This window comes from Lates calcarifer, linkage group LG18 (assembly GCF_001640805.2).
Source record: "Lates calcarifer isolate ASB-BC8 linkage group LG18, TLL_Latcal_v3, whole genome shotgun sequence".
In the NCBI taxonomy this organism is placed as follows: domain Eukaryota; kingdom Metazoa; phylum Chordata; class Actinopteri; family Centropomidae; genus Lates; species Lates calcarifer.
Window position 1 is genome coordinate 11,203,159 of NC_066850.1, and position 26,612 is coordinate 11,229,770.

At 38.9% G+C, this 26,612-nt stretch overlaps 3 protein-coding genes across 10 annotated transcripts in view; all 3 read left to right on the forward strand.

The window, feature by feature from the left end:
• Window positions 1-10,268, forward strand: part of dgki (diacylglycerol kinase, iota) — a 74,814-nt gene extending 64,546 nt beyond the window's left edge. For all 8 annotated transcript variants that reach the window (XM_018694934.2, XM_018694930.2, XM_018694933.2 and 5 more), the window contains 4 exons: window positions 500-620; window positions 1,420-1,456; window positions 2,201-2,300; window positions 3,327-10,268. In XM_018694934.2, coding sequence (XP_018550450.1) covers window positions 500-620; window positions 1,420-1,456; window positions 2,201-2,300; window positions 3,327-3,437 — 369 coding nt within the window. In that variant the 3' untranslated portion in view covers window positions 3,438-10,268. The remainder of the gene's footprint in view (window positions 1-499; window positions 621-1,419; window positions 1,457-2,200; window positions 2,301-3,326) is intronic.
• Window positions 10,269-10,476: 208 nt separating this feature from the next.
• On the forward strand, window positions 10,477-15,258 carry LOC108895929 (apoptosis facilitator Bcl-2-like protein 14). The gene is made up of 7 exons (XM_018694940.2): window positions 10,477-10,616; window positions 11,744-12,143; window positions 12,628-12,741; window positions 13,284-13,363; window positions 13,760-13,921; window positions 14,036-14,149; window positions 14,246-15,258. The coding sequence occupies exons 2-7, from the start codon at window positions 11,753-11,755 to the stop codon at window positions 14,285-14,287; spliced, it is 903 nt and encodes a 300-aa protein (XP_018550456.1). The 5' UTR covers window positions 10,477-10,616; window positions 11,744-11,752; the 3' UTR covers window positions 14,288-15,258.
• Window positions 15,259-15,575: 317 nt separating this feature from the next.
• rassf3 (Ras association domain family member 3) overlaps window positions 15,576-26,612 on the forward strand; it is a 65,688-nt gene continuing 54,651 nt past the window's right edge. The window contains exons 1-2 of the mRNA XM_018694938.2: window positions 15,576-16,529; window positions 26,407-26,516. Coding sequence (XP_018550454.1) covers window positions 16,022-16,529; window positions 26,407-26,516 — 618 coding nt within the window. The 5' untranslated portion in view covers window positions 15,576-16,021. The remainder of the gene's footprint in view (window positions 16,530-26,406; window positions 26,517-26,612) is intronic.

The window sequence follows — 26,612 nt, forward strand, 5'->3', positions numbered from 1 at the left end:
ATGTGTTGTTAAAACCAGTTATACCCAGTTTTATCTGCTGCTCTCTGCTGGGATTTATAGAGACTCAGTTAAAACGGTCTTCAGGTTCATCATATAAAAACATGTAAATTAGTTCTGCTTCTCTCCTTCATAAGCTTTGTATTAAAGAGTAAGATCCTTTTTGTTTAACCAGAAACATCACTATATATCACTACTAGACTCCACTGACAAAAACAATGGAGTGTGGTTTCAGAGCTTATTAACACCATTTTAGCTTTCTGTGAGCAAGGCAGAAGATACAGATTAATTTACTATGATTTCTGAAAGCATCTTAATGTACAGCTTCTTAAGCTTAAGAATCATCTTAGCCTCGAGATGTTTTGAGGAGGGTAAGGTATTACTCATATCTGTCTTTACATGTTAAACACCCTGAAGTTCCAAATAAGAGATTTCTTTGTATCTTGTCTTAAATAAAAAGAGGATGTATCTTCACTTCTGCTTTTTCTCTGAATCTTTGCAGCTGTCGGAGTGTGTGCGTCATGGCGTCAGCTTGTTGGTCAGAGACTCTGGAGGTTGTTCAGTGTTACACATAGCTGCTCAGAATGGACACACAGACCTGGTCAGCTACATCCTGCAACAGGGTGAGGATGATACTCTGGAGGAATTCATGTGTCAGATGCATGTAGCATTTAAAAATAAGTCATTTTCATTATTGTAAACACAGCAGTCTCCAGAGTGTATTTTATATCATCTTTTTGCAAGACGTGTGCTGCACAAAACAGACAGTGTTGCTTTCTATTGAAGAAAAACCACTTTTAACATGTGCACATGCAGTTTACAGTGCAGCATGACAAACTTCACATAAAGGAGTCAATAATAACCTCAGTCCAGTTTCATGCTGCACACAGTTTGAGTAGTTTTCTACGAACCATCAGAGCACAGAAAAGCTGGTGATGCTGCCGAGGAGTCAAACATCAGCTGCAGCTCTTCTTGCTTCATTTGTCTGTGCAGTATTTAAAGCAGCCACAGGAAAACCACTGAGGAAGAACAAAAAACCAAAATGATGAACAGCTTTGGTTGACACAAACCTCTGTAACAAATTCACTGTTTATTGCGGCTGCTTCAGATTCTCCCTCTGAAGACTACTATGCAGACACATCCTGAATGTGTGTGAATACACTGAATGGCTGTTGCTCTAAAATGTCAGATAAAATGATTTAACAAACAGGGTCTGATTATGTGAAAACTTGACCGAAGAAGCAATGCAACACTTTCTGACAAAAAGGCCACCAACAATAGCACATGGCTCTATTTGGTGTTCTATTTTAAAAAGCATGAAAACACTACTAGTACCACAAAATAAAAAAATCTTAACAAACATGTTATCTCTTGAATAAATGTGTATTTTCTTAAATCATCATTGTGTTTCTTCCTCCTCAGGCTCCAAAGTGCTTCTGGATTTGACAGACAAAGAGAAGTATGTTGGCTTCTTTTAATTTCGATTCTCTGTGTAGGAAGATTTAATGCATGTATGCATGTTTTTTTAATATCAGATTATTGTTTAAAATGTCCTGGCAATGTGAAAAACTGTAGAACAACAAGACATCAAAATCCTGCTTCATCTACCATGTGGTTTTTCGGGTTGTCCTTTCGTCCCATTCTCATCAACGCAATATCTCAGGAACGCTTTGAGGGAGTTTCTTTAAATTTAAAACAATCGTCCACTTAATCGACTCAAGAATTAATGGATTAGAGTTTGGTGGTGAAAGGTCAAAGGTCACTGTGACTCAAGAACTTATTCACTAATTATGACAATGAATGTCTAGTAAGATAAAATGATCCAGTGATAGCATTTTATATTCAAAAGTTTGCAGTATTCTGCAAAAACACCATAACTCAGAATCAGAGGACAAACACTGATCTTGATGCTGACCTTGAATCTCTTCTGTGCTGCTGGGTTGAAGATGTGTGTGAAGCATCCATGTTTTTACTTGTAGCTTCTTCACACATACAAGTCTGGTCAGACATTGATGTAAACTGCAACCGCGAGGTGGTACTGCTAGTTTCAGTTGTTGTCTGCTTACATTTTGTTTGACGTCAATGTGGTCAGGACTCTTCACCTGTAAAGTGCGATAAGTGGTTTTTACTTTGCACCATCTCAAAGATTATCCGATCACATGGACAACTGTGTGTGTGTGTGTGTGTGTGTGTGTGTGTGTAGAGGGGACACTGCCTTGCACAAAGCAGCCTCTGAGAAGCAGCACGCCGTGTGTCGATTGCTGGTTGAGGCCGGGGCGTCGCTCGAGAAGACCAACTTCCAAGTAAAAACACACCCAAGCAGATGTTGCACTACGACTCACACACTGCAGTGTTTTCCTGTTGAGTAATATCAAAAGTTGTTCACTGGCTTCCAGGGTGTGTCTCTGTCTGGCTTTGTAAAACAAAATCAACCTGATCTGTATGCAGGTACAGGATTTTGTTGTTGGAAAAACCCTGATCTATTTCTGATCCATTTGTTTGTCAAAGCACTAGAAGAAATGTGAAAGAGGAAAGAGGAAAAAGCATAAAATAAATGAACAGCGAGAGAAAAGGAGAAAGTGTTGTACAGATTATTGCAGAGCCAGACAGCACTTGTGAGATTCCTCCATGTGATCACGTCAAGTTGCACGGAGCAGGAAGTCAGATACAGAGCATCTGAGGCCTGTAACTGTGAAGCAGGATTTAAGGTTAGCGAGGTAACATCAGGTTTTCAACTTACAACAGCAGCTCATTTCTTAGCGGGGCAAAGTGCTGTGGCAGCCTGATAGATATTTTTATAACTCTGTGGAATCATTTTGCTGTTCCAGTCTTTCCATATGTCCACAACAGAGCTTCTGACTAACAGAGAGAGAGTTTACCACACTGAAGGATCACACACTTGCTATTATATCTTCATTTTGATAGAACAAAGATGCTTTTATCCACACACTGTTGAATATTTCCCACGATTATAAATGATCATTTCATGCTCCTCTTCTTTTGAGCTGTGTTCCCTCCTGGTTTAGCTGTTGTACTGATACAATGTTCGATGGAGGTTATCACAAGCAAAGGCTGTTTAGTTTTACAGTCTCATATGTAGTAAATGTAAGTTGAATGTGTGTCACTGATGTAACTAGTTACAGCTCAAAGTAAAATATATTAAAAAGGTCTCAACAGGAATTAAATTTAACTTCAGGATTCCTGCACACACCCTGAGATTCACTATAAAATGGAGCAGCTCTACACTCACTATATATTTTACTGACTGTTTCATCATCCTGAGCATCTAGAAAAAATCATCACAGTGTGTTTGTGTTTGTCTCCATCAGGGGAAGACACCAGCGGACCAAGCAGAGGGAGACTCGGAGCTCGCCACCTACCTGAGCGCCCAGCAACACGCTGCTTCTGCCACCCAGGAAGACTTAGAGACGGCAGTCTGAGGCGCGCACACACAAACACAATCACACACTTCACACACACTCACTCCTGTCTCCCTGGACTCTGCAGACACTCGTAGTGGAGAAGAATCCGTGAGAGAAAACGTGTTAAAAAAATAAACAGAATCTGGTTTCAGCTCCACAGACGAGGAGATAAATCAGATGAACCACAGGAGTGATGAACTGCTTCAGCTCACAGCAGCACTGCAGTGGAGATTTTAATGGTCAACTATTTATTTGTATTTATTTATTCATATTCTATTTATTGGTTGTTGCTGATTGATTGATCGGCTGAGTGATTGATTGATAGTAGGACTTTTAACGGCTCAGGATGTAAGTGCACTTTGAGCAGCCGTCACAGGTCGTGAGTTCGCTTGTCGTTCAGGAGGAGATGAACTCATGAAATGATGTTGCTCATCTTGTGTGGGATTTTAATTTTCTCAAATCATATTTTAAGGAAACAGGGGTCGTGGCTTTATTCAGTAAGACTTCTTCAGTGGTGGAGTGTGTGTCGATGAAACATTTAAACACAGGATTTCTGTTGAAAATAGTCAAAATAACATGAAGTCTCATTTCAGATCTGATAGAAATAGTAAGTGTTTATGTGTTTACCCCAAAATAACCTGAGTGCCAAAGACAGTGCACAGTGATTTAGTGTCATACTGAGTCCACAGTTTCACCATTGTCCCCAGCATCTATCACACTGTTTGGTTTTTCTCGCAAATATCCAAAACTGTGTCTCCAACACCAGATTATGCAACGATAAAATTTTTATGACATGCATCATTGTAAGAAAGTAACATTTATTTATGCAGATTCTTTCAGAGCCACAGTTATAAAGTGCTCATAAAACTGAAACACAACAAATACAAGAAACAGTCAAATGTAAAACCTTTCACACCACAGGAACATTCCCACAACACTGGGAACATTATAGGAACTCAGGTCAGTTCTTGTAGTTCAGAAAAGTCCCTGCTCTGGTGGGAACAACTTTCCAGTTGTCCAGGAACTATCAGGGAAGTGGCGGCCATTTTTAAAAACATGCAACAGCAAACATGGTGTTAACTGGTGGACAATGAAGTTTGTTCTTCGTTAAGCATTAACGAAGGACAGGAGGAGGACGTAAAAGAGGGGGGTGTATGAGGAGGGATTAATATACCTTCACTCTCTCTCCCTCCCTTTCTACTGCTGTGTGTCTCCTTTCCAATATTTATTCAATTTGTCAGTAAATTTAAAAAAAAAACAGCGACTTTAAACACCTCCATGTTTGGTGGAGGAGTTTGAAGACAGGAGATCTTCACTGTTTCCTTTTGCTGCATCAGTTTACCTGATTTCCCCTGGTGAAAACGCACAGAACAACACCACAAAGCAACGTTTTAGTTCCTGCAACAATTCCTAGACAAAGTTCCTTTTAGTGAAATCACTATTTTCTGCTACTTTATAGACCAAACAATCGAGAAACAAATCCTGTATTAGCTGATGACTTTCGCTACAAGACTTTAAGTTCAGTCAAAATGGCTGTTCTTGCTTAAATGTTTCAGTTTTTGTCATTGAACAGGAAGGAACTAAATGAAATCATTTATGGGACCAGATCTGATTATTGAGAGAGGACCAGTATTTAGCCCCCTGGGGATTAAAAACAACACATTACTCAACCATAAATCCTGCAGCAGGTAATCTTTAGTGAGTGCAGCCAGTTGATTTTGGAGGGCAGACCAGAGTGTGTTTAAAAAACTGAGTATTTAAAGCATCATCACCAAAATGTTAATTTCTTTTTCTCTGCTGCCGTCACACAAACAAATATTTGAAAGTTTTCACAGTGGGATTGTGTGTATCTGGTACTCCTGATCCGACAAGGCTTTTCACATGCAGCTTGTGTGTGTGTGTGTGTGTGTGTGTGTGTGTGTGTGTGTGTGTGTGTGTGATGATCCATATCAAATCTAAAAACACAAGTTAAGTACAACTGCAACAGAAAAAGATTTCACTCTTCTCTCTGTGCAGTATGTACATAACTAAAGATTGTGTGTTGTGTAGTGATTGTGTGTGTGTGTGTGTATCATTAGTACACATGCCTGAGTGTGTGTGTGATTGTGTGTGTTTTGCAGCATTTATCCAAGAAGAAAAGAAAAATCTGAGCCATATTCAATGCAATATGAATAGATGACGTCTTTTTGCATTTCTCTATTAATCGTTTACATTACATTAATGTTTTTAACATAGTCGACCATTTAGCACCGAGGACTATTGAATGTGCAATTTAACTTCAGTGCTGGTTGGGTTTATGATTGTCTTGTTATTTTATTTTATTTTTCTTTCTTTTGTGTGCATGTATGTCAATGGATTGAACATTTAAACATCCCAGTGAGGTCTCTTTAGATATAACCTGTTGTAAACTAAATCGATATATACAGAAGTATTTGTGGGGACGTTGGACATTTTAAAGGCTTAATGTGTAGCCATTGTAGAAGTCTGGCTTTTTAAGGAGTCACAGTATTCAATCAAAGTCATTACTCACATTTTATGTCTCAGTGGAGCTTTTATGACTTTCTTTACCATTAAAGGGGCTATTTGTAAGTTTTTGCCATCATTACGTAGCCAGTGTTAGCATTAGCAGTTGTTTACTCCCAAAGAGCTTCAGCCATTATATATCGTTTACAAGACGAGATTAGAATATCTCCTGTGGGCAGCACTTCTTCATCCTCTCATGTTGGACTAGGAGCAGACTGGACGCTACAGTGACTCACTGTCACAAAGTGGTGTTACGAGACAGGACAGGGCTACCTGGTTAGCATGCTAACTTCAGTAGAAGAGCAGAAACAAGAGTAAATGTTGTCACTTTCCACCACTGGAGACAGCTCTCAGTAAATAAAGGAATGAAGTTTGATGCTGAACTCTTGGTAAGTAAACAGCTGTTAATGCTAACATTAGCGATAGCAAAATTCTACCATATACCACCTTTAAAAACAGCCCTTGGCAAGTTGTATTTGAAATAGAGCTGTCACAAACCAAGGTTGCTTTTTGTATTCCTTTAACTGCACAGCATCCTTTTCCAGATTTATTTAAAAAAAAAAAAAACTTAATCTAAGGTCCACAAGATGTGACTGAAAGCTCTGAAAACTTTAGTAAGGGGACCTTGAGTTATTTTTGCTGAGACTAGTATTTGCAAGGTGAAAAATAAACCTTCAACCTAAGATTTGTGTGTATTGATATTAAGCAACCATTTAACGTCTTGATTAGGGCTGGGTATATTTGAAACTTTTCAAAACTACTGCCAATGTGATAACTAAGTGTCAGCGCTGATACTTACTTGGTAAATACATGTAAAATACTGTGTGTTTTTCTTATTTTTATTTATCAGATGAAGCCAAAGTTATCAAATGTTAAATATTGTCTAAATAGCAGCAGTTATACGCAACTTTTTCCTGATTAAAATAGACTAGCAGAGACACTCTCCAGTTCTTATACATGAAGATCAGTTTACTTGTCATGATTAGTTCTGCTCAGCCTGTGAAAACGGTTTTATAACATCTTCTGAGATATGGAGATTCAGCATTTCTTAGTTTCTGCTTCTTCAATTTTTCACATTTAGTTATTAAATCCATGTCTCATAAGTCCACAGTTTTCTTTCATTCAGCGCTAAAGGGACCAAAGAGGTTCAATCATACCCAGCCTTGGTCTGTTATTTCTTAGGATTTTCTGCTGTATTATTACACCATGACCTCTGAGCACAGGTAAATATCAGAGCTAAAGTCATCAGGTGTTTTTAAAGTTTTTGGTTTTTATTAGTGGTCAGATCTGTTTCATGAGTGTGAGCTGTCATCGCAGCGTTACTGTGGGTGTGTGCAGATCTTGGCCTAAAGAACACTGATTTCAGTTTCCTCAAAAACTGAAGTTTTACTTCTTTTTAAAAATAAATGTTGACATTGCACAACTTCTACAATGGCTACCAGTGTTGACATCCAGCACTGAGACCTTCACTGAGTGTATGAGGATGATTAAATAGGCAAAAAATGTGTGTAAATGAAAATCTTGAACCTGAACTACCTGTTGAAAGGTGATGACATTTTCTACAAAGTGACTGTGGTAATAAGCTATGGCCCACTCTGAACGACATACAGTACACACACACGCACACACATGCTTATTATCACTCTTTCTATTCAGTAGAAACATGACTTTGTATTAAATTGTGTCTCTCATTAGCATTGGTTATGCATGGCATTTTCTTACATCCTTGGGATTATTTTCTGGTAATGGCATAAAACAAATGGCATTATTGTTGTTTAAACTATTAAATTATTATAGTTTTAAATGATTTTTACCTGAGTTTCTTCTTAGGTTGGGCATGTGTTGGGTGTTTATTTTTGTATTTCTGCTGCTGATGATGATGATGGGATTACTTGAAGTTTTTTTTATTTTCTTAATTTGTTAAAAGATGTGATGCTGTAGTTTCTTTCTTTTTTTTTTGCCTCTTTGAATGCTTGCTTTGCGGGGAATCTCCTCAGTAGAGTCACTAGCCTGTTCTTCCTCTTCTTTCAAGCCACAAACAAAAACAAACTGGAAACCAAAATGACACATTGAAGACGTCACTTATTCATGCAGACTTTTAAGGTATTCAGAAGCTTCTCAGCGGCGGGCAGTTACAGTTTTTCCCAGTCATATCATCTTCATGAAAAAAGCAAAAACATCTCCACACTCCAAACCACCAATGTATTTAAAGGTACTTTATGTAAGAGTGTGACGCAATTAACATGTATTAATCTCTTTTTTATTATCAGTGTGTGAACAGATTGTAATGTCACTTAAAGCAGCGAAATGTAACTTTGCCTCTGCGGCCATGAGTTGTAATTAATTTTGTTCTGTGTTGGGTGTATATTACCCATGATCCTCGGCTTCTTTCTTGGCTGGATATCAGAGATGAACGCTGGTTTTTAATGACTTCTAACTCTGGACGAGTTTTTTGGGAAAATCCAAAGGATCCAAACCCAAAGGATGTTACGTTTATGGTTGCTCTCGAGTGCCTTGCCTGAAGGCCTCTCTTCTGTTCCCCAGCAGCACCAACAGTGTGCAGCAACAGCTAATGTTATCTTAGAAATGGAGTCCGCTAACGTCAACAAACGACAGCACAACACAAAAAACACATTGGTCAAACCATAGTCTCACACAGTCAGACCTCCATGCTTCAGTTTAATATTTAAATATAGTTAATAGACAAATGATAATAAAAATGTAACTGTAGTTACCTAATCTGTCAACATGATGCTGGTCAATCACAAGCATCAGGAAGCTGATGACAGTTCATTTAAAATGGCTGCTGGTGTCATTATTAACAATGCTTTTCTGAATGTTACATATAGTACCTTTAAATGGACGATGTTTCGATCCCATCAGGTCAAAATGTTTAAAAATGGCCACCATACACATACAGAGTAGTTACAGTGAGTAACAGAGACAGTATTATATAAAATACATGAAGCATGTCAAAATTATCTTAAATACAAATGTATTTTTTTTCTTTTCACTTGCTTTCCAGCTACAGTTTGCATCTAGTTTATTTTCATGTTCAACAATGTTCAACAGAGTAGAAAACTAAAATATCAAAATAAGATGTTGTTATAGGTAAAATTGGCATTTTATTTGTTTAAAAAAGGCTCTGGGTCAGCACCAAATTACAAGTCATTCTGTTTCTTCTTGTACTCTGTATTTTTTTGTCTTCTTTTTCTGGTATCGTTCTTTATTTCAGGGTGTGTAACCTTATATCCAAAATGCTTTTGTTTCTCCAACAAGCAGTGACTTGTTCGGAAGTCTGTATGTGGGGGAAAAAAAAAAAATACCCGCACACACAAGACCTAAGAGATTTCTCACGAGACTGTAAAAGGCAAATATACAGTAACCTCCCTGAGTCACTGCCTGGGATTTCCCTGTAGGACAAACAGCACAAAGTCCACTCACTCAGTCACCGCTCTCTTCACTCACACTTTTTCACATCTTTTTTTCTGAGCATTTAAGGACGTCTCTTTCATGTTGGCTCAAAAATCAAGATGAAAAGTTCATTATGATCTGAAGCCTCAGAACAGCCACTAAAGACAAGAGGAAATATCCCTGTTGTTTTCATCATCTGGTGAATTTCCCTTGTGGCATTTTGAAAAACCACGCAGAGGAATGTCAAGCTTGAATCTCTAAGTCTGTCTCCTTACTGGCAGGTACAAGTTTAATGTGACTCTCATGAGTCAGCAGAGTCAGTTAAACAAAATTGTTGTGTCATTGACGTGTCATTCAAAACAACATCAGGTTTCATTTTCTATGTCTTTACAGAGATGTTCTGGAAGCTTCTTCCTCTTTTTCTGCTTCCTGTTTTTTAAAAGGCTTTGGTGAACAATAGATTTACAAACAACAAGGAAGGGTCAACTACATTTTTACAAACCTGGGCCCATGTCTGAGTAAACTACTACAATTAAACTATTAAAATTATATATAGCAATACATCATAAATGATACAGTAAATAAAGATTTAAAAGATCTTCACGCTCTTCAATTTGAATTAAAGGTTAGTCCATTTATTTGTGAAACTGTGCACATATCAGCAGCATACATACATACATACATTTGAGGGGTTTTTACATCCTGGAAGTTCCCATCTGAAGCAACAATTTCCTTTCTTTACATTGTGACTTTGTATGACTTTGGTGGACTTTAAAAACGTTTATGGGCAGACAATAAAAGACGTGTATACAGTAAATCTGAGAGGCATAATATCTAACGCATGCCAGACTGTACAGTTGTAACATCGTTTGAGTAACCTTATGATTTTAGAATAAATAAAGTTGATTAAAACACGTAGTCATTATTCATGTCAGTTTCACTTTCAGTTCTAAACGTCAAATAGGACTTGAGCACTTGAGAGTAAAAAACAACCAAACAATCAAAACATCAATATTTTCGTACTTACGAAAGTGAATGTTACTTTACTCTTGCTGTGTGGCTCAGCATTTTACTTTTCCCCACTTATTTCTAATGGAAGTGATACCAGTGACCGTAAACGTCATTCGTTGCGTCATGACGTCTCGACCCGTAAATAGGTCGATGCTCAGCTGACAAAGAAGCAGTTCAGAGCAAACGTTAGAGAGAAAACTTTACTCGGATATTTCACTGTTGTTTGCCAACTTTTTGACGTATTGGACCGTAAGTAATCTTATTTTATTTTAAATTTTTCTTACACAGGAGCTAAATCGTGTCAAACCATTCCTTTAGGAAGAAGTCGATGTTTTTCTGTAGTTTCATAGTTTTGACCGTTTCCATAGCCGGCAAAAGTTCAGTTAAAGAAGTTAACAACAACACTAACCATCTTAAATTGTGTTTTTAACCTTAATCTTAACAGCTACTGTCAGTTTTAGTGCTGGTAAACAAACTAAATGAAATGTTTATGTTGTGTCCTTCGTAATACAAACTTTTCTAACTTCACATGACAGCTAAATTGACTTTAAACTACTATAAAATCTGCCATTTCTTAATTAAACATGTTATGTAATAGTTAATGAACTTATTCTCAAACTTTCTAACTTATTTTGTGTGTATGTAATGTATGTAATGAGACAACAAGTTGAATACATGCCTCAACATGACTCATAGTGTAATTCCACACATATACAACCAGAGGGCGTAAAATGGCAGAAATGTAACAAAAATGACTTAAGATAAACACACACACACACACACACACACACACAAAACACAATATAAAATTGCTGATAATTAGAATACTAAGAACTCAGAGAAAGAAAATAATATTACCCTATGAAAATGTTTGTTACAGAATTAATAGACTGTGGAGAACACAAGCAAAATGAGTCAAATAAAATGTATTTGTAAACATGCAGTTAACAGAACTTAATTTGCAGTTTATATACCTAAGTAGGAATCATTGATTAATCTGTGGATTTGGTTTATGATTAATTAATTGGTTGATAGCTTTATCTGGAAAAATCAAAAAAGTCATGTGAAATTAAAAATAACCTTCAGGAGTTCCCCAGAATCAAAGATAGCATCTCAACGGCATCAGCATTTTTTGTTTTGTTTTGTTTAACCAACAACAAAACCTCACGATGTTTCCCCTCACAGCGAGTTTAAAAAGGTCTAAAAAGCCTCAGATCCTCACTAAAACAGCATAAATATAAACTAAAAATCATGATTTATCCTAAATGTATCCAGATTTAAAGGCTTATTTAGCTACAAATTCATGATTTTTAATTTCCACTGTGTAAAATGTTTAATCTTGTCTTTCTGATGGTTTAATCTCCTTCTTTCAACAGCAAATCAACATGATGAGGATCATAGAAATCCACGACCCCTTGTCCGACCGCAGTGACCTCAAAAACAGCACAGACGCCAACCACACATCTACCTCAGACACAGACAGCATGGAGGACACGGTGGAGTTAAGGATCATGATGGCCTACGCCAAGAGGAGGCAGGCAGAAAAGGACGCAGAGTCAGTCAGACTGAACGGTAACACAGATGCAAATGGGACATTTGCACCTCAGGTACCAGCCGAGACTGAACCAGAACCAACAGAGAAGAAGAAGAAGAAGAAGAAGGCATGGAAACGTGTGCTGAGCTCTTTTAAATGTATCAAACCAAAGACACAAGACGACGATGATCACATATCTTACATGCCAGATATCAACAACAGAAGTGCTGGTTTAGTAGATGGTGGGTATGAAGATGTGACCTCAGATAACCTTAATACATTGAAATAATCACATGTATGGTGAGAGGTGAAACTTGAAACTGTAGCTGATGATTTATCCTCATTATCGATTAGTAAATTAAATATTTACTTAAAGTTGCCCTTAGTTTAGAAACACCTAGTAAAATGGTGGGAATGAACTGTGGAATTTGGTTCTTCCCCAAACTCACCATAAAAGAATGATTTACATTACAAATACGAAACTGTTCTTTTATTTGGTCCAAGCTCAAACCAGAGGGAGATTTTGTGAATCACTCATCTGACTTTTTTCCCATTAGCAAAATCAGATCATCTTGTTGAATTTTTTCAGAAATGTGTGCCATCTCTTTTTTTGGACAACCAATCTAAGATACAGGCTCGGACTTGTGTCTGTGTGTTGATACCCTCAAACCCTTTTTTCTCAACTCTAATCTTTTTATCTGTGTGTCTTGTTTGTATTTGTCTCAGATGAACCAGAACACAAAGAGGAGTTGGAAAGCGTTGCAGACCAGCTGGCAAAGATAGCCGATGAAATCCCATTCGCTTCTCCAGAGCCAGATCTAGAGACAGACTCCCCAAACGGTGAGTTTCAGTTTCCTCCTTACAGAGAAAACAAAGCATTTCAGCTGAAGTACACCATATTATCCCACAATGCAACAACATTAAACCTCTCCTAATATTTTACACGTTTCGAGTCTGATTCAGAAAACTCCAAACTGCACACATTGTCCATAAATCACTCATTTTAACTTAACGAATGCCTCTGCATTCTTATATAAGGTCAGTAGTCAAATTAGACGATCCAAAATGAGAAAATAATACTACAGCCGTCAGAAACAGAAAAATGAAGGAAACCCCTTCTTAAAACAGTCATGACTTAGATGGGAGGTCCTGAACAAATTGTCGTAAACCACTGGTACGTGCCACTTAAGAACAAGTTGTTCTTGACTCCCTATCTGTCTTCTCCGCCTCACACAGTCACTAAAACTAAACAGAATTAATGGTCATATCGGAGCAGCAGATGACCAGCATACATCTTTGTTCTGTTGAGTCTATAAACCCTTGAATCTCTGGTTTCTTTGTGTCTTGGATGCTGATTAATAACCATGTGTTCTGTTATGTAGATGCTGTGGATGATGTGGATAGTGTGGAGAAGATGATTGGTCTGCTGCTGAGGGAGAGCGGAGACAGACTGAACGAGAAGGTCAGAAACACTGAATTGATAAATATCTAACATCCCTCAAACTTTTCAGTCGTTGCTTCAGGGTTTGGAAGTTGTTTGTCTCTGTCATCAGTCTATAAAATAAAACATCATAGTTTTTACTCACGGCATTTAATCTCCCACACATCAGCACCACTTCCTGTACAACACGTCCGTATTGCACTGTGTCTGTCAGACGTTCCTTTTACAGCTTTACACAGCTGATAAACATCTGAGACAAGCAGCTGCTACAAGTTTCAGATTCTCAGTAGTGACGTCAAGTTTCAGGCTACATTTCTGCTCTGAAATATATTTTTGTTATAGTGACGTGGTTACCTGTGACTGAATGAATAAAGGTTTTCAAAGCACTAAACCCAGAACGTTTCTTGTCTCCACCAGGAGCTGAAAGACCTCGCAATAGCAAGAGAGCTTTTCTGGAACTACGATTTCTTTAAGACGATAATAAGAGGCCTTCTCCAAAGGATGGGCCTCTGGAACTCCAACCCCGACTCTCCGGGACCACACACGTCACTCAAAACCCAGATTGCAGTGACCTGTGAGGTGAGAACAAGCACATAGATACAAGACTGTATCTACGTTTGCAGAACTCCAGGAATCCACAGCTCGGGTGAATCATTTAGATTTTAGATTAAATGTGTTTCTGTTTCCTGACAGGCCACGAGTCGTTTGTCAGCGATGGACACGCTGCCCATGAACAGACTGCTGGGCTACGGAGCCAGATACCTGAGTGAACATTACTCGTCCTGGGCTCAGGAGCAGGGAGGATATGTACGTAAAACACTCACCTTCAGCTTGAAATAATGAGTCTGACCTGTAAACCTTTATAAAAATACCTGAATATTCTCCTTTCATTCCTTTGTGCAGGACGTAGCATTTAAAGATGACGATGAGGACAACATCCAGTGAAAGAGAGGTGGTTTCCAGTTTCATACTGCCTCATTGGACCTTCAGCAGCAGCCAACAGGGACTAACTCCTTCAGTTTACTGGAAGTTAACAGCATTACTAACTCCTCATAAATTCCTACTGAGGTGTTTCTAAGGCTTTAAATTTGAAACGAGCTAAATGACGCTCAGGACATTTATTTTATGTTTCAAATCAGTTTACATGAACATAACAACCTGGCAATAACACATCTGCAGGACAATGCATTCTAACATTTATTTCTTTTCATTAATAATTTTATTGTTGATGTATTTCTTTGTGCCAATGTTTTATAAGTCTTACATGAAACCTGAGCCAAAAAACTATAACTAAACTAAAGACTATTTTTGTATGGCAGTGCCAGGCGTTCATGTCAGGGATCTGTAGAGTGACTGTAAACTTTTTAAATCAACAACGTTTGTGCTGTATTTTCGTTTCATTAAGCACTTGCACTTTTTTTAAAATAAAAAGTAAATACAAAATATTTAGCTTTAAGACATTTGTGTCAAGGGATGCACCAGATTGCTTCACTGCAGTTAGTCAGTGTTGCATTTATTTTATTAAAAGATGTCACAAGGTAAGTTTGATAAATAATTGTCTTTATTGTCTGAATTTCTTAATTTTGCTACATGAAAACATAACTAAAAATAAGCTGTGTTAACTGTCAATCTCTCTCTTAATTGTTCTTACTTGATGATTTATTAATTTTTTCTGAATGTTTTCTGTCAATCAAAATGTTTCTTGGTGCAACAGAAAGAAACAGACTTTGGGAATGTTTAGACCTGGTCAACCTGACAGTGAATGGCAACTTATGTCAAAATAAATTATTTATTGTTGCACAGGGAAATCTCAGGCCATGTATGTAAGAAACTGAACTTGTCTGTAGCCATGAGTTTGTTTGTTGCATGAAATAATAAACAAAAATACTTCTGTGTAAGGTACATGTATAAAATGACCTAAAGGCTGATAATTTATTTTAATACACACGTTCTTGTTTTCCATTGACTGCTGAGACCTGATTTTGCTGAGGAAACGTGTTCATGTGAAAGCAGCACCATCTTGTGGTCAAAGCAGGAACTGCACACTGTGACACAACAGAGTAATGGTTGTGAACCTCAATCGAAATGTGATAATTCCTTGTTTTCTTTCTGTATGTCTTCATTTTTTTCTTAGTGACAAATTGTTATATTTGTTTTGATAAATTCGGCATGTAAATAGTAACACCAGAGATTGATGGTTTATATCGTAGAGAGCACACTGGCAGGGAAAGCAACAGGCGACACAATATAAAGTTGCAGTTTTATTAAGCATGGGCTTGTTACAGATATGATACATGCCGAACTAAAAAGGTAAATAACATGAATCTGGTTATTTATTTGTGTCCAGATTGAGATGTGTGAATAGTTACTGATAATGAAAGAAACTTAAAATCGGCATGTTTGTGAACGGAGTTTGGAACGGAGTCCTTTCCGGAATCTGTCGGGCAGCCCGTACTGCTGTTTGATGTCTCCCAGCGAAATGAGATCCAACCCGTTCCACTGCACACCTCGGACTGCCTCAACCTGCTCACCGACAACAAACACGCTCGCCACGAGGACACGGGTTATCAGTCGGTGTCATCACCCGCAACGCGGCTCACCTGTGTGTCTCTGCCAAACACACCTTCGCCGACTTGTAACGCACCCAGGCTATGAGGAGTGTGCGTAATATTTAACGTCATGCACCCGGGTCGAAAATACGTCCCCACGCGCTCCTCGGTCACGGATGACTCTCCTTTATCCGTGCAGGCTCTTCACATCAACAAATCCTCGGGTACACTCCGCGAGGTACCGGAGGCTACGTGGCCACCACACGGCGTCAAGATGCGAATCTCCAAGGCCAACAAGGGCGCGGTGGTGGTGAGAGCTGTCCGGCGGCACCCGCCGGCCTGGAGCGAGAGAGGGCAGCCGGAGGTGAAACCACCGGAGAGTTTACCGAGCCCCGAGAGGAGAAACGGCGAGGGAGAGGCTGCTGAGGGCGGGTTGGAAGGTCACGGAGGAGGACCACCGCGGAGCAGGAAGAAGGGGTTTAGACCCCCCGACGTGAGGACCATCTTCTCCCCCGAAGAGAGGGACCCCAGGGTGAAGGAGGAGTCCGGGGAGGGACATACCTTCGAGCCCGGCGGAGAGGACACCTGGTGTGATGCCTGCTGCCAGTACATCTTCCAGCATGGTCTCACCTGCTCAGGTGAGTGTGCTGATGGTGGGGAGGGGGGTTGGTTGGGTGAACTCCGAAGGTTAAGAAGCCCCATTAGAGGAATGTTTCATAAAGTCATTAGAAGGTCAGGGGACCTGGGGATTTGTGTTTTATTTATGACCGTAAACAAATGTATTTCTGATGTGTAGGAGTTCATAATGAACTGGAGATAACAGTAAAAGTGAGTCTATGTAATGTTTCTTTAAATACTCTGAAAACACAGTTTGGTTGGTGACCTAAGTGACAGAGCGTAAACCCACTTAAACCTTGGCTTATTTTTTATTTAATTACCTTTTTAGCTTTAGCTAAAGGTACCTATGTACCGAAATTAGTCAATAAATCCATCAACAGAAAATTAATTCAACAGTTTTGATAACTGCTTAGTCATTTAAGGATCAAGCAAAAAATACCAGACTTGCAAAATGTGAGGGTTTGTTTTTAAAGCACTTTAAAGACATTATCTAGAAAACTGTGATGATATATATATTTTACAGATAAACTGATTGTGAATATAATCTTAAATTAATCTTAAGCCCTGGTCTTTTTATAGCAACACAGACCAAAGTCACTATCATTAAATTGGTGTACATGACACAAAGACATGGGTTTCTGTCATTTTATGAAATATAATTGAATATTTTTGGGTTTATAGTGTGAACCAGAGAGCCCAATTCTGGACTCACTGACTTAATGAACTTTTAAGGAAACTCTAAAATCATTTGACTGAACAGGTATTTATCAAAGAGACATCAGTATTTAGGAGGCGACCTCTGACATGGAGTAAAGACAGCATGTGTGAATGCTTTCGATGGCACAGATAGGTAGGGCTCTAAAAAGCAGCTCAGCAGCTGGAATGCTGTCGGTATGTAGACAGACCAGTTGAGGTTTGAAAGGAAACAAGTCTCAGTGTCTCCTCGAGTGCAAACACTGGACCTCCCTCTTCATCCACTTCTGTCCTGCAAACAATAGAAGTAGGAAACACAATAAAAAAACTCTTCCTCCTTATGTGATGCCATCCTAACATGGCTGCCATGGTGCGTTTGTTAGAGTTGTTATGGAAACAACACAAGGATTTGAATATTCAAATTATTATTCACTTTTTTCCTCCTTCCTCATTTTTTCTTACTCGTCTATCCTGTCATGTAGCTTTAGATGTAATTTCAGTATTTAATTTTGGAGAAGAAGAGAGAAAAGAAGAATTTCAGTCACACACACAGTGTCTGTCATGATTTTGGCTTGTAGCCAAATAGCTGAGTGAAAGTCAAAACATATTACATTTAACTTTTTTACCCCAAGATATTTATTTATATATATATATATTTTCAAGAAATAACTTGACATCAAATTAGCAGCATGATTTTTAGATGCTACGTCCACATCTGGCAACATCAGACAATCATGCTGAATATAGGACAAACTGAGGCTGAGGATGCAGGTGTCTATTAGGCCAGAGGAAATTAAAATATGTGTTCTAAGTATTTACCACAATAATATTGCTATTAGCTTTAAAGAGAAACTAGCTATGTTATGATAGAGGAAGAAAAAAAACAATATAATGCCAGATTTCAGAAGGTGTCACCAGCAAATGTTTGGTATTTTTGCTTGATAAATGACTTAAAGTGAAAAAAATATAGTTCCTCAAATAGAGTGGAGATAAAACAGCCCTGGTCAGTTCATGTTCACCTTCCCAAACATTTCTTTATTGACAACAATAATAAGTTTCTAGTTTTCTATCTGCTGTGTCAGACAGAGACAGTAGATAGAACAAAACAATCCTCTAGAATAAAATAAAGTCGGCGAATAGATCTAAAAACTAGCACCTCTTACTCTGTATGTGTTGAATGTAATGTGTGGCACTCTCCCCTCTGACAGCAGCTCAATCATTAAATATCTGTCACACTGTTAAAAGCAGAAACCGCACAAATCACTTTGTGAATTCCTTCCTGAGTGCAAAGTTATTTAGAGGTCACTGATTGTTTTGTTGTCTTTGAAAAAAACGGCCATGAGGAGTTTGGCCTTTTTTTTTTTTTTTTTTTTTTTTAAATAGTTCTGCTCTGTAGCTTATTCTCCCTTGCATTTTTGTACCCAATAATTTGAATCTATCTATATGTAATACAATGAACACATGAGTTTATTCAGGTTAAGATCAAAACACTCAGTTGGTGATTTGAGGGTGGAGTGACCTTTCTGGTCGTTACCAAAGTAACCAAAGTAAGTTTTTACCAAAATGGCGGTTCATTGATGTTGTCAACAAATCAAACTGGAAGCTGAATCCTGTCAAGTGTCGTACTGGTAACTACAGAGTTTTACTAACAGACTGTTTGTAGTTTAATGTAATTTATCCCCAGACACCATCTGACCAACAGCTCCTGTTGCTGTGTTAGTTAGTTTCACTTTAGTGAATTTTCTAGCTAGTGAGAAAGGTAATTAGCTAACAAGCTAGCTAGCTAATTAGCTAACTTGCTAGGTGATTAGTTAACCAGCTGACGTTAATTCCACCCGTTCAGTGTCAGACTGATAAGCTTAAAACGAAAGATGAAATTCTTTCCTTTAAATTCAGTTTGTGTTAACATTTTAAATGTATAATAAAATGAGATAACCTCTCTATATTTTTAGTTTTAGCGCAAGATAATCCCAAGATAATTGACCCTCTGTTTACTTTGTTCACTGACACAGAGGAAACTGAAAAGACTCATTTGGAAAGGGAGGAGATACAGGACAAGACGAGGAGACTGAGAGAAAAAGAAAGACAGGAGGTGATGAAGATGAGAGAGGAAGAGCAGGTACTGCCCTCTGTGTCCAGGACAGGAACACCTGAACCACAGAGATATATGTCCTTATCTCAAATTAAAAACACAAACTTATTACAGTTTCATGAAATAATATTATTGTATAAAACATGAGTCACAGAGAAAGAGACAGGCAGTGAATACAGTTAGGGGGAATAAAGAGTAGAGGACGCAGAGACAGAAAGACAAGGGGAGATGAGAGAGACAGAGGACACTGGAAAGTAGAAACAGAAAAGAAGGTGAGAGAGCACAAGACACAAAGAGAAAAGACTGCTTTATAGATCATTTTAATGTTAATGTTTCCCATTTTTCTGCCCTCCAGATATCTTGAAATTCATATTTGTAGATTGTATGTAGATATGCAGATCAGTCGTACAATTAAAAAATGTATATATATAATTTTTCAAAGCCTGTGCTCATATGTAGAGAGTAAAACCAGGCTGATGATACAAACTATCATCTGACTCTGCCTTCGTCCATTTAGCCTTTTAACCTTATTATGTTTACAGACAATGAGCTCTGTGTTTCCCATCAGTTTTACCAGCAGCACTGATGGAGGGTAAGTGTGTGTGTGTGTTATGTTTATGCGTCAGTGTGGGCTGATATTTCTGCTCATTTAAAAGGCGTTTCCGCACTTGATTGCCACTCAGGAAGCCTGTAAAAGGCCCATTACTCGATCTGAGGGTCAACAACACTGTTGTGTTGTGACTGCTGCTCAAAGAGGACAAAGAAGTCATTTCAGATGGAGAACAAACTTCTAGAGGTGAAGTATATCGTCCTCCACGCCCTGTAGTTCTTTACAGAGGACTGTTGGTGTCCAGGTCGTTCACTAGTTCACTTATTAACACACAGAAACAGTCACTTATGAGCTGGTTGAGCAAGAGCAGCACTTTTCTTCAGTTATTTCTTTTAAAAATTAATTTTTCATGCTGCAGCTAGGTTCCTCTGATGCAGGATTTTGGCTTTTATGAGGCTTTTTTCAGGATTTGTGAGTGCAGGTGTCTAATTTGACTGAACTGATAAACACAGAACCAAGAAAGTGAAAATCTATTACCAACATTTTTGGTTGAAGTGTGGGTCAGATGAGGCTCGATAAGGACAGTTTCTGAAAAGACAGAATCTCTCTCTCTCTTTCTGTGGGTCTCCCGTCCTTTGTCTCTTTCTCTGTACAAGGTGAAGTAATAGAAACCTGCCGCACAGAGCAGGAGTTCTTTGTCTGATAGGGTTTAGTGTTGCACCAGATACGCTGAGTGTATAGGTAGAGGGCATTAAAGTATCTCTTGTATCTCCCCCAGTTGCATCTGCAGCCAACTACAGCTTGATTTCAAACTGGTCTCTGTTGCTTTGGTACAACAGAATAGAAACAGGAGCATTTTATTTGTCCCCAGTGGGATAATTCTCCAGATTTAGGGCAGAGTGGCAAGTAAGGAAAAGGACGAGGTTGTCAGAGTTTGAAATTAAGAAAAATATATACAGATGATAGAAAAATTGTTAGATTATTTTGTAATTTTCCTCCATGGATACAAACTGTCATTTTTAAAAGACCAGTTTGTGAGATTTAAGGGAATCTTTTGGCAGAAATTGAATATAAGAATTTTGTCTTTATAATAACCTGAAACTAGAAATCATTGTCTTTTCATTAGCTTAGAATATTATTTTGCTTTCTTCCCTGCTCATGGGTGGACACAGGACGTCAATTGATTGCCTGGCTTCTTTCTCTGATTAAGACCCAGACATCTGATGACAAAAATCCTTCATCTGGTTTAAAATTACAGTTACAACGTTGTAAAAAAGTGATAGTGACGTGAGCTTGAAAGCATGCAGCATGTGTCTAGAACAGCCCAGACTGGACAAACCAAGCCCTGGTTCCAGAGGAGGCCTAACACCTTGTTATGGTACCTGGAAACCACTGTAGGTTCTGCATGTACGGAAAAGGAGGGATGAGGGGAGGGGTATTCAGTTGGTTACAACATCACCACTAGATGCCACTAAATGTTACACACTGGACCTTTAATGTGCAACATTTCAAGCAAAGTTGGAGCTCCAAATTACCTATCCAAGATGTGCTGGTGTTTTAAAGTAAGTAGCTCTGTGATCAGATGAGAGAGAGCAGTGCAGACTGTTAATGAGGGGGAGGCTCATTCTGAACCTCTGTGTGAAATACTGAAGCTGATGGTCACATTATTCTCGCAATAAAGTTTGTCTCCACCTCCTCTCTCTCTCTCTCTCTCTGTGTGTGTGTGTGTGTGTGTACATGTCTTTCTATGGTTGTGTGGACACATTTTTGTTAGAAACTATTGTTGCCTGGTCCTGATTGAGGATTAAGACTTGGTTTTGGGTTTAGGTTTGGGTTTTTGTGGTTAGGCCAGTCAGTTGTGACAGTCAGGGAATGCATTATGTCAGTAAGTCCTCACAGATATAGTAACACCAGGGTGTGTGTCAGCTGTCGTCCCCTTGTTTGTTCAGTGGCTGTGACAGTTTGGCTCTGCAAGAGACACTCAACCTGTGGCAGCTAATGACACACACACACACACACACTGTACACAAACACAAATGGGGGTCAGTGTCTGTGAGGGGAGGGGCCAGTGTAGACCTGAGCTGACAGAGAGAGGGAGAGAAGCGTCATGGATGACAGTGAAGGAGGACTTTGGTGAATTGTGGGTCTACGTCAGGTTATTTCTGGATTTAAATCAACATCTGGATTCTGTGGGAGCTTGGAAAACTCTGTACATGTGTGTGTCTGTGTGTGTGTCTGTGAGCAATGGGCTTTGCCAGAAACTTTGGCAAAACTTTGAGGAGAATGTCTGGATTTTTCTATCGCTTTCCAAAAGTGATGAGACGCTCTGGACGTCTGGAAGTCAGCGTGCTGTGGAGGAGCTCTGGTGAGTCCAGCTGGGTGGATCTGGTTTTAATCACTGATGACTATACAGGAACATTCAGCCAGCATCTCTCCTACGTGTTCTCTCCTATTTCCTTCTTGCTTTCCTTCTTGGAAACTTTCTCAGTGTCCTCACTAAAAGACAACGTCTGTTTACTGTAAACTGAGCTGAACATGTGTCCTCTGCCAACAGGAAACAAAAAATATCAAGTGTAGGAACAAAATGTTGAAATAATCAGCACGAAATAACTTTAAACTGATCTGCTCCGTTTTTAAATTTACATTTAATTCAATGGAAATCCAGTGTCGGCCATGTTCATTGTGTCTGCAGCTATTTGCTAAGTGTGTAGACTGTACAGTGTGTAACATGATAACACTCACAGCTTCGCTCTTCTGACTCTGACCAGCTCAGTTTTGATTACATGATAAATAACCTGAGCGCATGTCCAGACATGTAGCAAAGAAACAACAGAAAGGACGTAATGAAGAACTAGGAGACAACAGGTGGCTGCTGTATTCAGCATACACCTGTCCACACACACACCTGTCTTTGTCTGCTCAGTACTGTACAAGCATTTGCAGATAAGAATATGCAGTTTCTTCTATACACTTAAATCAGTAAATCAGTGTTGTATATATTTTAAATGAAACCTGGGATAGCTGACTGTGACCTCTGACCTCTCTTTCTCTGGAGATTCAAGACAGATTTGTCAGATAGTGAATCTCAAACTGTACGTAGTTTGCAGAGCTGTGAGTCAGCTGTTCATTCGTGTGTGTGTGTGTGTGTGTGTGTGTGTGTGTGTGTGTGTGAGAGAGTGTGAGCAGTTGGAGGCTCATTGTCACTCTCCCTCTGCACACACAGACCTGATTAGAGACCTCATCCTAAAAAATCTTTCACACACAGGAGGGAAAAAACTGTCCAGTCTGTGGTTTTCTGACCTTTGACCTCTGAGCTCAGGTACTGCTGGGCACTCTTTCACAGTAAGAGCCCTCTCTGTGTGGTGGTTTACAGGCTGTTTGTGGTTTGGCACCAGAGGAAAACCCAGACTAAAATACTTTTGCTGGATCAGTTTTAATATTGACCAGACTCACTAGAACATTTGATTAACTTTTATTGTTTTGCAAATATAAAGAATAATTATCAATATATACAGTATATTGTGTAATATTCTTACACAAGAAAACATATTTACACAAAACAAAAAATGAATGAACAATAGAAAACTTGATATTTTATAAAAATAATCATTAAAAAATAATTTTATTTATTAAAAGACTACTTCTTCCAAAATATTTGACCTGACAAACCTGGTGACTTGAAGACATTAGGAGTATTAGTAAAGAAAGAAAAGTAAAATGTATTAATAATTCTGTATTAATCAGTTTTATTTATTTTATACAAACATTCACAATTAAATTATAATCCTTTAGTTAATCGTTAAAGATTAAAGAGCTGGTGTGTGTGTGTGTGTGTGTGTGGTGTGTGTGTGTGTGTGTGTGTGTGTGTCTGAGTCTGACTTTCCTCTGCCCGACTTATTGAGTGTGATCGATCGGTGTTGGAGATGCTTTTATCTCCGAGACAGCGGAAAGAAAGAGAGAGAGAGAGATGGAAAAGAAAATGATGAAGAGGAAGGTAACAGAGATGGAGAGCGAGAGGACGAAGGAGATGAAACAGACTGATTAAAGATACATTTTCATTCATTTTATTTGCAGTCAGAGGCTCTTAGATGCAGAACCATGATATAATAATGAGAAAACGTGATCTACACTGTGTATTCATCTGATGTAAGAATGTTTCTGTTTGCTGTGATTGTGCTGTTTCTGGAGTATTCTCACAAAGACTAAAAAATGTGTGTGTGCGGGGGGGACAAACAAATTGAGGCACAAAACAGAATGGAGGCAGGTAGTAATACCACAATGTGTTACAAGTAAAAGTCTTGAATTATTACTATATGGAAGTAAAGTATTAAAAGTACATTTTCTGTTTTATGATTATGTCTTTAACTATCACTCTATGGATGTGTTTTACACAGAAGTAAATGGCGGTGGAGGAAAAGTCACTGCCTGGTGTATGAAGAACATGCTAATTTCTTTAAGTCATTACTCACATGTAAATTCACTCCACGTCATTATAACCGTAACCAAAACGACATTAAATGACACGTGAAAAGTGTAAAACCTGAAGACGTGACATGCAAAACATCATGCTATTTAAATGGAATCCCAAAGTCGGGGATCATCCTCTGGATACCATGAATACCACAGCTTTAATTCATCTTTTCTCTCTTGACTTTGTGCTGAAGTTTTGAAATATTGTGTTTCCACATTCAAAAATAACCAGCCACAGAGTGACATGATGTTGTGGATATGTGAATAGATGGATGTGGAGGGCTCTCCCTGTCTTCCTCTGTGGATCAGGTTCATTGTCAGAGGGGATATGGATGGATGACAGGGTGGATGCATGAATGGAGAGAGTGAGTGATAGCAGGAAACTGGGTAGACACACACACACTCACACACCACACACACACACACACACACACACACACACTAGTTATAACAAGCTACGGTAAGAGAGCAACGAGAGGAGAGAGTGATTGTAGATGACTGAGTCAGCAGTCCTGCATCCACCACCACCACCTCCCTCCCTCTCCTGTCTGTGTGTCCATCACACTGTGGCCTCCATTTGACTGTTAAATCACCCACTCAGCACAACAACACAGACACACACAGAGAGAGAGAGAGACAGAGAGAGAGACAGGGAAACAGGGAGAATGGTGGCTACGCAAATCAGTATCTGAAGTCTGAGCAGAGACTGAACGTAGAGGCAGAGCTCGGCCGAGAAACACTGACAAAGACTGCAGAGAGAGAGAGAGAGAGAGATTCACTCCTCTGTTTGTGGAGGTGTGTGTGTGTGTAGAGGATGAGGTGAGGTGATGTCGTCGATCTAAGTGAGGATAAAGTGTGTGTGTGTGTGTGATGGAGGTGGGAGATGGGAGCAGCCATGTGCAAACTGTCGGATAAAGTCGGACAGCACATGAGAAAGAAGTCGACAGGTAGGATTGTGGGAATGAAAACACACGCACACGCACGCAGTTTTGTGTTAGTGTCTTGTGTGTGTTGTCGGAGTGTTTGAGATGTTTGTTTGTTGAGAGGAAGTGAGTGAAAAAGCTTCCTCATCCTCTCTGATGGAGTTATTTTGATGCTTAATGGTGCTGCTGGATTGTGGCCAGTCTTGTTTGTTATCTTTGTGTGTGTGTGTGTGTGTGTGTGTGTGTGTCGATCTGATACTACTTAGAAGTTATAACTAATGAACTATGGGTGGGCAACATGGACAAAATTATAGTGTGATATGTTCAAATGATTAACGCTGCAACTAAGGATTAATTTTTATATTGAATAATTCCTCAGTTATGTTTTTTAACTTTTTTTTTTTTTTGCTTTATAAATAACTAAGAAGATCCATCAGCTGTCATATTTGTTGTTGTCAGTAATGTTAACAGTCCTAAACCTTGTGTTTATCCCATTCAGTCACATTTTTCCTCCTGAATTTAGTTGATATTGTGAAGGAAATATGTTTGATATTTTTTACTGACCACTTATTCTCCTGTGCATCTGTCTGAAATCTTGGTGTCCTATAATTGTCTTAATTAGCGTTTCTTAACCTTTTTATTAATTTATGCTCATATTCAGGCCTAAAATCCCAGAATGCACTAGTTACACAGTGGAGAAACAGGGTGAATTTATAATGTCATGTCAGTCTGAGTCTGGGAAATTTAAACATGTTTAATGACTCTTCATTTAACCCACAGGTTGTCAGTCACTGGAGTATCTAACACAATTTTGTCTTCATATCAAAGAAATCTTATATGAGAGGTTAAGAGAGAACAGTCACATTTAAAGCCTCCACGTTGCCCTTCAGGCTCTCGTTTTTGACCCATTTTCCTTGTTCATATTTTTTCCCCTCAGGGGTCACACTGGTCAGCATTTGCATGTTGTTGGTTTCCATTTGCAGAAGATAACTCTGACTTCAACTGACAGACTCTGTCTATAACGTATATGCAAATAATCTCTTGATATCGACACACGTACAATAGTGTCATTGCGTGTGTGCATACATGTATCTCTGCACGTACCTCACACTGACAATAAACCTTTCCTTCTCCACAATCAGTAAATTCATCCATTCATGTCTCTGCAGGTTGTAAATATTCGTGCCACGCTGCCTGTCGGGACCGAGTGTCACTGGACTGTCACCCTGCGGCTTCGCCCATCAGTCAGGACCAGCTCAACAACAACACACAGCTTCATGTGAGTACACCACTACACTGCAGTGTGTGTGTGAGTTTGTGTGCAGGCATCGTCTTTATTTGCTTCTCTTTCTTTCCTGTGTTATATAAAGCATCA

Excerpts from the sequence above, each read along its gene's own strand:
- LOC108895929 (XM_018694940.2), top strand. The coding sequence starts at position 11,753 with ATGATGAGGATCATAGAAATCCACGACCCCTTGTCCGACCGCAGTGAC. Across the intron at positions 12,144-12,627 it reads AAGTGCTGGTTTAGTAGATG|ATGAACCAGAACACAAAGAG; the intron begins GTGGGTATGAAG and ends TATTTGTCTCAG. Across the intron at positions 14,150-14,245 it reads CTCAGGAGCAGGGAGGATAT|GACGTAGCATTTAAAGATGA; the intron begins GTACGTAAAACA and ends TCCTTTGTGCAG.